General features: G+C 43.0%; 2 protein-coding genes across 4 annotated transcripts in view; both read left to right on the plus strand.

Moving 5' to 3' along the window:
* Nucleotides 1–38: 38 nt before the first annotated feature.
* Nucleotides 39–13,883, plus strand: ldhd (lactate dehydrogenase D). 2 transcript variants are annotated; one of them, XM_036003284.1, is made up of 11 exons: nucleotides 39–188; nucleotides 495–603; nucleotides 1,181–1,322; nucleotides 1,668–1,809; nucleotides 3,512–3,671; nucleotides 4,469–4,668; nucleotides 5,953–6,081; nucleotides 8,038–8,165; nucleotides 9,212–9,302; nucleotides 9,855–9,966; nucleotides 12,631–13,883. In XM_036003284.1, exons 1-11 carry the CDS (start codon nucleotides 95–97, stop codon nucleotides 12,809–12,811), a joined length of 1,488 nt encoding a protein of 495 aa, XP_035859177.1. In that variant the 5' UTR covers nucleotides 39–94; the 3' UTR covers nucleotides 12,812–13,883. The 2 variants fall into 2 exon arrangements, with proteins under 2 accessions (XP_035859177.1, XP_031141209.1); XM_031285349.2 differs by having other exon boundaries at nucleotides 39–187; nucleotides 491–603.
* A 1,705-nt stretch (nucleotides 13,884–15,588) lies between these two features.
* Nucleotides 15,589–16,101, plus strand: part of znrf1 (zinc and ring finger 1) — a 57,322-nt gene continuing 56,809 nt past the window's right edge. For both annotated transcript variants that reach the window (XM_031285363.2, XM_031285364.2), the window contains exon 1: nucleotides 15,589–16,101. This exon is cut by the window's right edge and continues 267 nt beyond it. In XM_031285363.2, coding sequence (XP_031141223.1) covers nucleotides 15,975–16,101 — 127 coding nt within the window. In that variant the 5' untranslated portion in view covers nucleotides 15,589–15,974.

Below are 16,101 nucleotides of genomic sequence, written 5' to 3' on the forward strand. Positions count from 1 at the left end.
CTAATTGACCGGAACTCGTGTATTTATTCGTACTTTGATAGATTACTAGCTTGTAGTTAGAGACCTTGTTCGGTGCCAGGTAAACCGATAAAACATGTTGCTTGGCTTGACACCTAGTCGACGGTTGCTGTCTCACCGACATTGCCTCCTGCAGTGTCGCAGCATTAAATCAGAAAACACCGCCAGAGTAAGTTTGTTGCCGAGACAGTAGAGTATGTTACTTTTGTGCATGGAACGTTAGTTATAGCTATATAGCCAAAATGCAGTGATATGGCTAACGTTAATTAAGCACGCAATGTAATAGCATTGTGGTAATACTAATAACATAACGTTAGCTGCTGTTGCATCGACCTTTTAGCTGCACCTTTTGAGTGGTCTTATTGGGATAACGTTAATGTTAGCGTTAGGCAACTTTGTCTTGTAACGTTAGTAACGTTTAGGTTACAGTAAACGTGTGTGTGTGTGTGTGTGTTTGTGTGTTTCTGCATAGAGTACTACCCTGGACAGCGTGCTGTCTGCATTCAGGTCTATATGTGGAGAGGACGGCGTCTCATTGGGTGAAGCTGTCAGGCAGCAACATGGCAAAGATGAGTCTGTACACAGGTCAGTCTCTCTCTCTCTCTCTCTCTCTCTCTCTGACATAAGAACAGCTTCTTTCCCACTGCCATCACTCTACTGAACTGCAGATAAGTGGGGTCATCCCCACCCTTTAGCCACTCACCCACTTCTTTACACATTACATACTTATCATTCCAATATGCATCTTGCACACTACTTTGCACTATTACTTTTTGCACTATACATCCCACTCCATGTGTACTTGTCTTGATATTATGTCTTATTTGTATATTTGTATTTTTGTATATTATGTTGATATGTGCCTATATGTATATTGTTGTATCTATTGTACAGTATGTGTCTATATTACTATTTGTCTATGTATAGAGAGTTCACACCTACCAAAATCAAACTCCTTGTGTATGTAAGTATACTTGGCCAATAAAATTGATTCTGTCACATAGACACACATACTATGGTATGTAAATGGTGTTTTCAATACACATGACTACTGTATAAATAAGATGTTTTCCTTCTCAATTCTACAAAAATGTGCTGTTTAGTGGAGAAATATGGAGAACAGAGGGAGTGAGTGAGTGAGTGTTGCTTTGCTGCTGTCCAGATGTTGTCCCCCAGATGTGGTGGTGTTTCCTCGTTGTGTAGAGGAGGTCAGCGCCCTGGCCAAGGTCTGCAACAACCACCGCCTTCCCATCATCCCCTTTGGCACTGGAACCGGCCTGGAGGGAGGGGTCAGCGCAGTCACGGTGAGAGAGAGGAAAAAACAAAAAACTTATGTATCGTGATTTTTAAAAGCAATTCTTTTTCCTAGAATTTATATTTTTTATTTATTTTTACCAATAAAACCTACAATATATCACAAAAGTGAGTACACCCCTCACATTTTTGTAAATATTTCATTATATATCTTTTCATGGGACAACACTGAAGAAATGACACATTGCTACAATGTAAAGTATTAAGTGCACAGCTTGTATAACTCAAAATAACAAATATTTTTTTTTAGTGTAGTTCCATCTAGTGTATGTCTAACATGTTTTTTTTCTCAATTCAGTTTTATTTATAGTGTCAAATCATTGTCCTGCCCTTAGGGTGGTGTGTGCTTCAGTCTGAGGAACATGGACCAGGTTCTGGACGTCCACCAGGAGGACTTTGACGTGACGGTGGAGCCTGGTGTGACTCGGAAGGCCCTCAACGCCTACCTGCGAGACACCGGCCTATGGTTTCCTGTTGGTCAGTCGCACTCTTAGGCCACATTTACATTGCTACATTTTGGTTTTTAAAGTGCTCATATTATGATTTTTGGCTTTTCCCTTTCCTTTATTGTGTTATGTATTTTTTTGTGCACATTATAGGTTTACAAAGTGAAAAAGCCCAAAGTCCCCCCCAAAGGGACTTACCATCTCCAACAGAAAACACTGTTCACAAACAGCTCTATTGTAGTCCAGCCTTTACTTCAGAGACAAACGTGGTCACTTTGGAACACACGTTACAATGCTCACCTAGCTGCTAGCATGGCACGCCCTCATACTCTGCTTCTGACTGGCTAGTAGTCCTTACCTAGGTACTGAGCATGTGCGACTCCCAACAAAGATGGAACAGAAGTGAGATGTCTCACTCTGTAGCTAAAACAGAGAGCTCAACACACAGGGTGAAAAGAGGAGCTGCAGCAAGGTGCAGTACAACAAAAATATGGTGTTTTTTGAAAATTAAACCATGTCAACCTATTCTGGTACAACCTTTAAATAGAATTATGAACCTGAAAATGAGCATAATATGAGCACTTTAAGCGGCGTTTTGAGCCAAAAACGATCTCCGTGCATGCAAGTGTTTTAGCTCCAGTAGAAGAACTAATCTCAGTTTAAACCATACGGACCACGGTTCAACTATGGTCCATTACTCCCTCATGTTCTGGGTGTGACATGCAGTCCAGGCCTGCTGGGTGGTGGGCAGAGTTTCAGCCAGTCATGTATGCCAACACCATCAATCCAGCATGTGGATATCTTTCACTCTATGTCCTTGTTGGTTAGTCACATAAAGAGATAAATCTTTTCCATTCTGGCATCCACCAAGGATGTTTGTGAATCAGTCTCCTTCAGCCAAGAGCCTTTTGTCATCTTCTGTGGGAGTAAAAAGAGCCGAGGGTAATGTCAGATTGGTTTTTCACTGCTTTACCTGGCTGAGTATGGGTTATATCAGTAAGCTGACACCGATGTAGATCATTTTACGCCTCCTTGTTCCATCAAAGGTAAAATGTGCTGATATGTAACAAATTACAACACAAATTAATTAAATTCTAGCCAACATTAAAGTAGTTTAAGTTCATACGTCCAGCAGGTGGTGATATTAGATAAGAAATCTAAAAGGAAAAAAAAAAACTATATAAAAATACTATAAGATCTAATACTATTAGATGTTACAAAAACTTACAGGGTGTACAATAGTTTTGATCAGTTTTGAATTTTAGGTCAAGCACTGTGACAAAAATGTTTATGGTAGACTTACATTTTCTCTTTTTACAGTTTATTAGGGCTGCCCCCTCTCAGTTCGTTAGTCGACTAATCGCTCGTTATGGTCTTAGTCCACTAAGATTTCTTCAGTCAATTAGTCATTTTTATGCTTTTTCATGCTGAATGACTTATTTCCAAGAAACTTATGAGCACATCTCTGGTAAACAAAAGATTTAAAGTGGTGCTTTTGCATGATTTTTTTGTGGAGAAACTCGTTTGTGTGGACTGCATTTATATAGCTTTTTCCTAGTCTTAACGACGACTCAAAGGGCACAGATCTGTCGATTAAATCAACTAATCGATTAGTCGACAAAATCACGCATTAGTCAGCTAAGAATTTCTTTAGTCGAGGACAGCCCTACTGTTTCTGTATAATTCCTCAAAATAATTTAGGAAACACTCCTGATGTTCTTTTACCGCCTCAGATCCCGGGGCCGATGCGTCTCTGTGTGGCATGGCTGCCACGAGTGCGTCTGGTACCAATGCAGTGCGTTATGGAACCATGAGGGAAAACGTTCTAAACCTGGAGGTTGTGCTGGCTGATGGGAACATCATACACACGGCCGGAAAGGGCCGACGTCCCAGGTACAATTTAGCCATTTTCACCCACAAATATGCAACATGATAGTTAGGGTTGGGCACCGAAACCCAGTGCTAATATGGCACCGGTGCCAAAATGACCGGTATCTACCGGACTGAATAGCAACGCAGATTTCAGTGCCACTTAAATGCCTTCGCTGCTGTCTGGTGTGCCGAAACGGACGTTACAGGCAACAGAAGCATCGCTGCATGTCACGCTACTAAACACAACACTTCACAGCAGGTAACGTTAGCCTACCGTTAACTAGTAGCTGGATTACACACGGTTATGTGACAGCTGACAGCTAAACGGTGTGAAAGTGTGACTGTATTTTACTGTAGAGGATTCCAACACCGGGACGTACAACAGTCTGCAGCTAAAGACACAAACTAGCACTATGGTCCCTGCTGTTGTCGGAAAAACAACACAGACAGCACAATGGTGCGTTTGCTTTAAACTGGTAAGCCTCGTGGTGCATTCGAAGTCATTGTAAAATACCCTTTTCTCATCTGTTTTTGTCGTTTGACAGCAATTGACTGGTTAAAAAAGTTAGTGTCATTACATTTTTAATAAATCATTTAAATCTGACCATATGGTCTTACCAATAATCAAGCCATTCTTCAATGTCTCGGATTGTCGTTTTGTGCTTCTTCTTTTTTTAAAGTATTGGTTTAGGCAACGGCACCGTTTTAAATCTATTGTTTTAGCATCGGTATCGGAAAAAACCCAAATGATACCCAACCCTAATTATAGTGCATCGTAAATGGTCTTATCTTTCTTTTCTATCTGTATCAATCTTTAGGAAGACATCCGCAGGATACAACCTGACCAACCTGTTTGTGGGGTCAGAGGGCACTCTGGGGATCATCACCAAGACTACGTTGCGCCTGTACGGCATCCCAGAGGCCGTGGTGTCGGCCGTCTGCTCTTTCCCCTCTGTGCAGGCTGCAGTAGACAGCACAGTGCAGATCCTACAAGCGGGAGTACCCATCGCTCGCATCGGTGAGAAAACGATGCCTAACATCCACAGAGCACATTACTAGGGCTGGGTACCGAATTCGATACTTTCGGTACTTTTTAGGCACCTGCCGAATTGCAGTAGTATCGAAAAATGCCTCGTCATTCAATACCTAAGGAGCATATCTCATCAGCATCAGTGAGCCAATAAGCATGCAGCATTCTTCTACCAAGATCTAATAATATTGCTGATTGGCTGTCTATCGTTACACATCGTAGTGACATGCAGGAAATGTGTTTTGCCATAATGTGTAATGTTGTAATTGATTTTATAAAATCAGGAACTGGTAATCAAAGTCACAGTATTGGTTTGGGTACTGGTATTGAACATTTTCTAACGATACCCAGCCCTACACATACCTGCACAGTTTTCATACACGAGTCAATTTAATTTAATATTTCTTGCTAAACAAAGTATTGGCTAAACTTGGTAACAAATAACACTGCATCACTTGTATCTGCTTCACAATAATTCACAATTTCCGGCAGCACCTGAACAATCCTGGAAATGAAACGTTGATGTAGACTAGTGTCCAACATTAACTCATAACCTTTCCAGGCAGAGTAGTTGTTCGACTTTGTGCCTCCATAGATGACTGGAGACATAGCAGCTGTATAATAAGACAGTGCTGCTCACCCTGCTAAGGCCATAGGGAAAGTAAACACCAAACACATTTTGAGGTATTTTGGGCGCCCGCAATATCTTTGTTTACTTTGAAGGTTTGGCTAAATGCCTCCAGCATGAGTTTAAATACACCTTCAGGAACTTCAGAGAGTTGGGACAGCGCTGCACAATAGCACATTGTGGCTAAACTGTACTGCTTGCTTAATTCTCTCCTCAATTGAGTGTTCATTCAATGCTCCTGTGTAAGACATCAAGGTCTCCCGAACATTCTTCACGTATGTGAAATGAGTCATGCTGCTCCAGAGGTTTTCCTTAACAGCAGCCACCAAGAGATGGGAGGAAAGATGAACAGGGTTTAGAACTGACTTTATAGACAAAAGAAGGAAGAGATGAAACCTTATTGATCCCTTACAGAGAATGGGTACCTGCAGTAAGAGGATAATACAATACAGGAGTGAGAAATGTATCGTAACATCAGCTGGGCAAATAGAATCCATATCAATTATTGGCAGTTGGAAAATGTGTTTTTGACCATGAAGTAAAAGTTGACAGAAATCCGAAGAATGACCTATTTAGATGCATCATGCTGACATTTGTCCCTGTTGTCTGTGTGCTGTGACTGTGTGTGAATGTGTGTTATCCAGAGTTTCTGGATGATGTGATGATTGATGCGTGTAACAGGTTCAGCTCTCTGTCCTACCCTGTGACCCCAACTCTGTTCCTGGAGTTCCACGGCTCCGAGCGAAGCCTCGAGGAACAGGTCCAAACAGCCGGTATGTGAGTGTAATCATGGATTGGATGGAACAACTAAAGTCAAATAGTATTGCTGTTGGATTACAATCAAATATATATATATATATAATTAACCTCTAAAATCATTTTAAATATTTATGAATTTGTTAAGCCCAGTTCAGACCAAAGATTTGCAACGAGACGAAACAGTTTTAGAACGTCCGTCTCAGCTCGACTCAAACCAGCTGATGGTGTCACTGCGACTCAGCTGGTCGAGTCTCCAGAGGTAAGAGACGTCACCTGTTTCAACAAACAATAGTCAGCTGGTAAAGTCAGTTACAATAAAACGATCCATAATCCATTTTATTTCTGTTACAAACTGCTAACGGAGGCTCAACGTGCGCCCGCGAGCACGTACAGTGGAGCGAGCTAGAGAGACTGAAGACGGAGTGCCTAGGACAAAGCCGTGATTTAGAGAAATCAAACGTGTTTTTGCCGATTCATCACTAGAAATGTAACTGTAGCAAGCATCTCACTATCACTAACGTTATCCACATTCATATTTAGACACAACAAATGATATATTTTACTACAAAAAGCCTGGAAGTTAGGACAGAAGTACAAAGAGTCGTTGCTATAGAGATGATACTCATCTTGTCTCATTGGTGTAAACCGGCAGGTTTTAGAACGCTGCAGACCGTCGCGTTGCAAGTAGTTGCAAGTTTCAACTCGTCTGGAATCTTTGGTCTGAACTGGGCTTTACATTCACAAAAGTGTTTTGTCACAGAATTAAATATTCAAGTGTAATCCTGCATGGCCTGATTTGAAACATAACATGTTTCTCAGCAGTGAAGGCAAATAAAGTGTGTCTTTTTGGGACAGTTACTCCGGATTTCCACTGAATGCAGAACGTCTGCGGACCGGCTCCGCTGTGGAATAGCTGTGTGCTCACTGACTGACAGCTGTTGTCACGAGGACCCACGAGATCTCGCGAATTCATGTAGAATAGAACCACAAAACCAACAACAGTTAGTTTCCATCCAGAGGAGCAGAGAGGAAACAACTCTGTGCTGTGTTTTCAAGGTGTAGTGCAGGGAAATATGATCCGCCGTGAGCACTGTGTATTTTATTTTGAAAATGAACCAGATGTTTATTTTGTTTCTGTGCTTGACTTCCTGTCTCGCACTATCTGCCGTGTGCTGAATTGCTCCGGAGCTCTCCGGCATCCGGCAAAAATAGAGGCTCTGCGTATCTGCTCCGGAGGGCTGCGGACTGACGGAGCTGGGACGCAGTCAGAACGCAGCCGTTCTGCAGTCAGTGGAAATACACATATTGCCTTTAATGGAAACCTAATGACTCCGCCGCCGTTCCGGAGCAGATCCACAGACGTTATGCAGCCGGTGGAAATTGGGGGTTATGCATACAGTTCAAAGACATTCCCTAAATGTGCTTGCCATCCCATAAACCTTACTTAGAGACAATGTCACACACTTAAAATGGCCTTTCTAGGCCCTGGGAAAGTACTAATGGACCCTCTTTTGCTAGCCTGGGTAAACCCTGACGAACTTCCGGCAAATTTGAGATTTGCTCTGCAAGTCAGTCTGGTGAAGAGCCCATTCAAACCCATTTCCAATGTCCCCAAAATTGAGGCACCAATCACAACCGCTGAGGCGGGCTTTACACCAATCACAACCGTTGAGGCGGGCTTTACGCGACGACGATAGCGCAGCGACGGCGAGCAGCTTTTTGTTTACGTTCAACATGACAGCTACCGAAGCGCAGCGTCACCGGTATCGTTGGTCTGATTGGTTGAAGGACTATCCAATTGCGCCCAGAGGCATTTGAGCGGCGTCCGTTGGTGATGCCCCTAAGGAAATGAACTGTCAATGAACCTTTCCCAGACCCACTCTCAGTTACAACTGAGAAGGGTCTGGTGTCAACCAGGCTACTCTTTTGCAGTTGCAAAACAAAAATATAGTTGTTGTGTGTTTCCACAGAGGACATCACTCAGAGTAATGGTGGTTCCGATTTTCAGTGGGCTCGAGATGCAGAAACTCGGAACCGGTTATGGAAAGCTCGCCATGACGCCTGGTACGCTGCTCTGGCTCTCAGACCTGGCTGCAAGGTAAAGAAAGCCACATGCCCCTTCCAAAATTGGAAATTGGTTTTATCACTGAAATACCCAATGAATCTTACCCTAAAAACACAGGAGTCTTAAAATGACTGATTAGGGTTGGTTACCGAAACTCGTTCCTAAACGACCAGCATCTGCCAGACCGGAGGACAACGCAGATTTCGGTGCCACTTAAATACCAGGGTTTTCCCTGCCATTACAAGGTTTTGGTGCCTAAGCCGAATGAATGTGACTAAAAGACTTTTCTCAGATCTAAAGTTCTGAAAGATCTGAAAGTTTTGTCTTTAAGCTTTTTAAATGTTATTTATTATGATGATTATGATGTGAAAAAGAGACACAAAACTACCACAAAGAGATGCCAAATGACCACAGAGACCCAAAACAACCCCAAAGAAACACAAATGACCAAATAGATACACAACACGACTACAAAGAGACAAAATCCCAGAAAGAGACACAAAGTTGCATTTTTATTTTTTTTTTTTATTGAAAAGCATAATGAAAAACACTGAATACCTGCACTGCTCTCTGATGCTCTGAAACTAACGTTACAGGCAACAGAAGCATCGCTGCATGTGACGCTAGTTAACACTACACTTGGCAGCAGGTAACGTTAGCCTACCGTTAGCTAGTAGCTGGCTAAACACGGTTAAAATGCTGACAACTAAATGGTCTAACGTGTAGTTGTATTTAACTGGAAAGGACTAAAGACACAGAGGCGACTAGCTGCACTTTTCAAAACACCATGGCCACTGTCGGACAAAACAACACCAACGGGACTTAATGGTGTGTTCAATTGCACCTAGTAAGCTCATGTTGCAGTCATGTGCAACTCAAGAAAATCAAGCTGCTGTTGTAAAGTGCCCTTCTGCCATCTAGTGGTTCTTCATTTTGTTGTTTAAGAGCAATTGAATGATAAAATTGTTATTACATTTTGGTAATAATTTGGTGTGTGTGTGTGTGTGTGTGTGTGTGTGTGTGTGTGTGTGTGTGTGTGTGTGTGTGTGTGTGTGTGTGTGTGTGTGTCCGTCCCACAGGCTTACTCTACAGATGTGTGTGTCCCTCTGTCTCGACTGCCTCAGATCATAGTGGAGACAAAGGAGGACCTGATTAAGAACAGACTCACAGGTAAGGGCACTGCAGAGAACAATATTAATGGTGTTACTGTTCATGTGAAGTAGCCTCAGTGTTAATGTCCAGCTCTGTGTGTGTCCCTCTGCTTCGGTTTCACTCACCACTGAGTCTGACTTCATGTCCCCCCCCACAACACTATCTGACTCTCTTTTACTGGTTATTATGTTGAACGTTCCTAACTTATTAAATAGTTCAAGTTTTGTGTTGGAGTTTGTAACATTCCAAAATCTTAATTTTGACTTCAAGATTTAATTTTCAACTACTACTACTAACTACTAATAATGTACTTACTAATAATGTACTTACTTACTTTTACTTACTTGTTCTGAAGTGAAGGTAAAATGGAGCGTGAGATCGACAGGGGGTGTGGTGCGGCGTTGAATTCTCCATGCACGATAAAGTAGGGCCATGGTGTTCCACAAGGCTCTGTGCTTGGACCAATAGTGATGCTGGCGTTGTATCGGGCTATTGTGGCAAAGAGGGATAGAATAAATATAAATGGTATTGTGTGTTTTCCAGCTTAATGAGTGTGAATGCTATCTACAGGTCCAATAGCGGGTCATGTGGGTGATGGTAACTTCCACTGTCTGATGGTGGTGGACCCCAACGACCCAGAGGAGCAGCGCGGGGTCCACCTCTTCACAGAGAGACTGGCCAGGTAATGTGTCTTTGAACCCATCGCCTCTCTAGTCACTTTCTCACAACTCCTCCACCAGACACAACTTTTCTCCACAGGGATACTTAATGAACCAATGCTTACGTTCTGTGAGCCACTGTCGGTAAATTGGGATCCAGTTCAAGAATATTGTCATCCTTACTTGACACAATTACTGTACAGACTTCGTAGTTAGCATCAACATAGTCTCGCACTGCCAGACCTCCACAGCTGTGGAAAGGAACTTGTTTTGGTGGAACATTTGCACCCTTAAACCTTAAATGGCAGGCCCTGCTATGCCCTACTACACCCTGCTATGTCCTGCTACACCCTGCTATACCCTGCTACACCCTACTACGCCCTGCTATGTCCTGCTACACCCTGCTGTGCCCTGCTACACCCTACTACACCCTGCTATGTCCTGCTACACCCTGCTGTGCCCTGCTACACCCTACTACGCCCTGCTATGCCCTCCTACACCCTACTACACCCTGCTATGTCCTGCTACACCCTGCTGTGCCCTGCTACACCCTACTACGCCCTGCTATGCCCTCCTACACCCTACTACACCCTGCTATGTCCTGCTACACCCTGCTGTGCCCTGCTACACCCTACTACACCCTGCTATGCCCTGCTATGCTCTGTTAAGCCCTGAACTGCTACAACTACTATTCCTAGTCATAGTTCCATTATCTTTATTGTTATGTAGCCCTCTTTTGCCTCAGAGGGGTGTTAGTGTAACCTGGGTCCTAGGGTATGGTTCTCTCCTGTTAAGCCTGCTGTATAATCAGTGTAGCTTAAACGCCCCTACGGTATAAAGGTTATACTAACCAGTGAGTGGAGCCGGAGTCAGTAGTACAAAACACAACTGTATTATAATAGCACAATCAACATTAATCAACATTTACCCTTATCATCCGTAGTGTGGGTACAGAGTATTTCAATTTATTTATCTAACAATTGCAAACGGATATCAATACCCTGAATAAACCGGTAACTTAACATACAGTAACAATATAAAAAAAAAACATACAAAAGCCGGCAAAATAAAATAAACCCCCGTTGCAGGCCTGTTAAGTTCGTGTTGACGGTTGATATGTAGTACTCACTGTCCTTTTAGCCACAAAGTGAGCCAAAGAGTGTCTCTCCCTGCGTTCCCAGATCAATAGGCCCGCGCTGACCAACAATGGCTGTTGATCCACTGCTTTCCCTCGTAGCCGGAGGAACCACTGGCTTTACCCTGGTCACCAGTGGCGCTTTCCGGGTGACGATGCTCCCTCGGAGGCTACTCAGTAGAACCACAGGTGTGCCGGGAATCCTGTGGCGCTAACTGAGCAGCGTTTAAACTACAACAAATCTCTCAGCAAGACGTTTCTCACTACACAAACTTTATGTTTACCTCAGAGCAACTGGTGGCTAGCCTAACTCCACACGTGGCTAGCGCTAGCAGTAGTAGGCTAGGCTAACCTCCTCAAACTTGAAACCTCAGTAACGTAAGTAAATAACACGGCAAACGCTCGCGGGTATTGATCCCCGTTTTATTTTCCCTCGCTTTTTGCGACGGAGTTTAATACATACTTTCCGTATAACGTCCCGTTTTGGCAGCTATCTCTCTGTTCGTAGCTAAAACACACTTCTCTCTTTTTCTTCTCTCCTTCGTCTCTCTTCCTCTCATCTCACCGTGTGTCTCTTCGACCCCACAATCATCCCGCCCCCTGAGCAATCTGATAGGCGGAGAGTGATAAATGACAGTGAACCTTCCTAATGAGTGTGTTGTCTCCGCTTTCAAGCTAGGTTTCCCCACTATGAGTCAACTACAGTACACCTCACATAAACCACAAAAGTAACCAAAGTAGCAAACTTCCCACATCCATTAGGGCAAATAACTAACTAACTAATAGCTATACCGAGTAGGTTAGAAAATAATGCCTAGTGTTGAAAAGCAGCTAGCTAGTAGCTAGAGGGTTGTGAACTAACCCTGGGCTACAGTTACTATAATGGCCACTGTTCATCACCCCCCCAACCAGCACCAGCAGATGTCTGTCCGAGGTTTCTCCCTGAAAGGAAGTTTTTCCTCGCCACTGTTGCACTAAATGCCTCCTCTTGGGGGAATTACTGGAACTGTTGGATCTTTGTAAATTATAGAGTGTAGTCTAGACATACTCTATCTGTAAAGTGTCCTGACATCTTCTCTTATTATGATTTGATACTATAAATAAAATTGAATTGATATTGAAAACCCTGTTCATGTACTGAACTCCATTCTTTATACCACCATCCACGTAGACCTGAATTTTATTTTATTAGTTAGAGGAGGTTTGCTTCAAGCTTCTGTAAATGTTCGTCCTGAAGCCGGCCAGATCAACAGGCCTCACTGCTCCTTTTTAGCAACTGTCATTCACTCTTTAACCATTTTCCATTCTCTCTAATCCTCCCCACGCTTTGCCTAATCCTTTTCACTCTGCTTGCCTACTTTCAGACAAATTCACATGCCCTTTGCCATCCATCTCTCTTTGCTGATATTGATTACAGAGGAATAAACTTTAGGTATTGGGTTTTGAAAACGCTGTCTGTTTTGTAAATAGTGAATTTTGCGAAATGCATACACAAGCGTCTCAAAAATGGGTTTTTTTTGCAGTTAAAATAAGTGGTTTGTTTCTCCTGCAGGCGAGCACTGGCCATGGATGGAACATGTACGGGGGAGCACGGAGTGGGCTTAGGGAAGAGAGCACTGCTGTGTGAAGAGATGGGACCCATGGCTGTCGGGGTCATGCAGCGTCTCAAGGACACGCTCGACCCAAAGAACCTGATGAACCCTGGGAAAGTTCTGCAGCCAAGGGAACTATAAACTGCATTGGAGTCTGAGGGAAAGTCACTAAACACAGAGAATCTCATCATGATCGGCTTGATCAGAGACTGATGTCACAATGAGTTGGCACTTTTAGAGCATATTGCACTTGAAGTATTTCCTGTTAAAACAGGACTTCTGGATGAGACATAACCGGAAGGGATTACTCAAGTAAAAAAACAATAGGATATCAGTTAAGGCTGTGTTAAAATAATTTATTCTCCAATTAAAAGCAATCTTTGTTTGAGTGATCTGATATCGATTAATAAAATCCAGAAATCAACCTTTCAATTTATATGCCTTTTCACCATAAATGTGTAAGTAAAAAGTACTTCAATCTAATGTTTTGGTGGTCAATTCCTAATGTAAACATTAACATGATGTGCATAATTAAATATATTTGAGTGTTGCTTCTTGCTTGTACAATGTACAGCATAAGTCCTGTGAGAATCTCTTTTATATTAGAGCAAATTGGTATTGTAACTGAAATTTCCCTAACCTAATTGATCTCTAATCAGAAATGTAATTGAATCGGGACCTTGTGAATGGGAATTGAATTGATTCAGGAACTCCTTGCCCCATACCTAGCCCCAATATCAGTAGGAAGACACTTATTTAATGTGGGATTGTATGTAAATAGGCTTTTCTTTAGCAGCAGGGGGAAATATTGTACAGCATAGTATCGCAATATTTTCCATGGCAATACTGTATTGATACATGGACTCCAGGTATCGATGTTATTATATAAATTGCACATGGGAATTTAACTTTTTGGTTCTAGAAGAAATGGACACATTGAAGTGAAATGAACAACTGAGAATCTTATCTTTTTAGATAAAACCAATGTTGACAACGTTTTCCTTTTGAGGACATCATTGGAAGTTGGAAAATATGGTTAAAAATTGCAATAATATAGTATTGTTACAAAGGTTTCCTGATACAGTATCGTGGGGCCTCCTGTGATTCCCAGCCCTACATTTCTTACAGAAGACATTTTGTTGTAGGAAAAGCCCAGGTTTTACTAATAACACCAACGATGGCTCCGTTTTAGTGGTAAAAAAGTTCATACACAGATACAAACAAATATAATGTAGACAGTACAACAAGGGTACAAAAGAGACAAGACCATAAAAAAATTGCAGTTACATTTTATGATGCCAGAGTGTTGTGTGCGTCATATTATAATCATGTAATAACTTAAAGATCTTAATGGCATTTTGTTTTTAATATCAAAAATGTGCTATATTGCTGAAATTCATTAATAAGTGCAGAAACATTGGCTTGCTTCCTGGCCTTTTTTTCTTATGAAAATGGGATTTTCTAAAAACTAATATAGTTGTCATTTATTTTAAATCTTATCTTGACTAACATACTAATACTACTCATATAGCATCACATCAGTGAGCCAGCACACACACACACTCACTCACAAACTCAGGATTAGACCAAATAATCCTGAACAAAACGTGAGCCAGTAATCCCAATAATTTAGCATATGGTGGAAAAATCTGTGCATAATTTGGTAATGACAACAATATGCTGTCTGAAGGCCTGACAGTGTGGGAGAGCAAAGGAGGATAATGGGAAATTGGAAAAGACAAGGTAGCTGTATTTCCTCAAGTAACAGATGAATTCTCGATAAACTCATGAAGGGGATTCCCTTGCCCTTTAGATATGTCAAATTTTCAAACCTTAATGATATAGTAAACTACATGTGGACATGTGTTTAAAAGTAGCCTAATACAAAATCAGATTGGAAAAACTTGACTTGAGTGTTACATTTGCTCATTATCCTCCAGGGATTTTTAGATATAGCCTAGCCCAACTTCTCCTGATATGTTTGATTGTCTTTGCTCTTAATCACAAATTATGGTAAACAAAATGCAATTTAAGATCAATTTGGGCTATAACTACCTGGTGCCCCCTGCCATTCCTTGTCACATCCTGATTCTAAAGGCTTTAAGACAGGGATCTGCAACAGCGGCTCCGGGACCCCTAGGGGGTCCTCAGAGTCAATAGATCTCTGGGTATATATCATATATCATACATCTCTGTATGTTTAACATTAAAACATAATTTATAAAATCATGCCAACAAGTATTAGGCTATTTGAATAGCTTTGTATTCTATGCAAAAAGGGAATGTATAAAGACTTTAGGCCGCCCTACAAGTTAGGCTACTGTAGGCCCAATTTAATATGCAACTTCATTTTATAAAATATATGTAGTAGGCCTAGGGGATCCCTGCTCCATCTCTCTTTCAGTTAAGGGGTCCTTGGCTGAAAACACGTTGAAGACCCCTGCTTTAAGTCATAGCCTACACTGCAGATCATTTCCAAGCCCATTCCCCTTGATTAGGAATTAAAGCAAAGTGTATTATCCTTCTCCCAATAGGTTACTGTCTCATGTCCTGTCTGTATTTATGATCTGGGCTTGCGCACTGAGCGCCTCCATTGTCTGGCCAGTAGCAGCAGCAGCGGCGGAGCGGAGAGTAGGCTACAGAAGCGCCGATCTGAGAGCAGGGGAGCGGCTTCACTGTGACCCCGATCTCCTAGAAAATAAGCGACCTCTGGTTGGAGATCACCGGAACGGACAGACAGAGCGGAAGGCGACGTCATTTTTTTTTCTACTCAAAGGCAGACCGTCGTTTTTGGCGGCTAGACAGACAGCAACAGTTGTCACGATGTCTGAGATCGGATGAGCCGAGAGCAGCGGAGTGCACATTGCGGCGCCGCTGTGATTCGGGCCGGGCGCGATAAACGTGTTGCTGCCGCGTCCCGCCTGCGATGATACAGCCGTGTTAATCACCTGGGACAGCGAAAGGGGAGTGTGGTGTATATCAGTGTGTCATTCTGGGCTTACGGCGTCATTCAGCTCACCAGCCACCCCCCCGGTTGTGTCGAGGTTCTGTCTGCGGGTGAGGTGAATCCAGACGTCAGGGCGGGCTCATGTTCCGCTCATCAGCGAAACGGGCTGTTGCGTCTGCGGAGAGTCAGAGCTGACGAGCCGGCCGAGACACACGGAGAGGCAGGCAGGCAGGCCGAGAGACAGGAGCGAGGGGAGGGGGGCGACAGCCTGTTTCGGCTCTCTCGACCCTTTGCGGATCGAGCCGAGCCCCCTCCTGTTTCCACCCAGAACCCCCACCCATTTGTCTCCCGCTTTGGATGGGGGGAAAGCAGAGCACGGCGGGGCGGCCCCGGGGTGCTTTTCCCGGTGTCTCTACGGATGACAGCGCGGTGCCACCCTCGGCCCACTTCGGCCACTACCGGCCGAGTGGCACCATGGGCCTGC

This window comes from Sander lucioperca, chromosome 7 (assembly GCF_008315115.2).
Source record: "Sander lucioperca isolate FBNREF2018 chromosome 7, SLUC_FBN_1.2, whole genome shotgun sequence".
Taxonomy (NCBI): Eukaryota; Metazoa; Chordata; class Actinopteri; order Perciformes; family Percidae; genus Sander; species Sander lucioperca.

Coding starts and splice junctions, on each gene's coding strand:
- ldhd (XM_031285349.2), top strand. CDS start 95: ATGTTGCTTGGCTTGACACCTAGTCGACGGTTGCTGTCTCACCGACAT. Junction 1,323..1,667: donor GAGGGGTCAGCGCAGTCACG/GTGAGAGAGAGG, acceptor TCCTGCCCTTAG/GGTGGTGTGTGCTTCAGTCT. Junction 8,166..9,211: donor CTCTCAGACCTGGCTGCAAG/GTAAAGAAAGCC, acceptor TCCGTCCCACAG/GCTTACTCTACAGATGTGTG.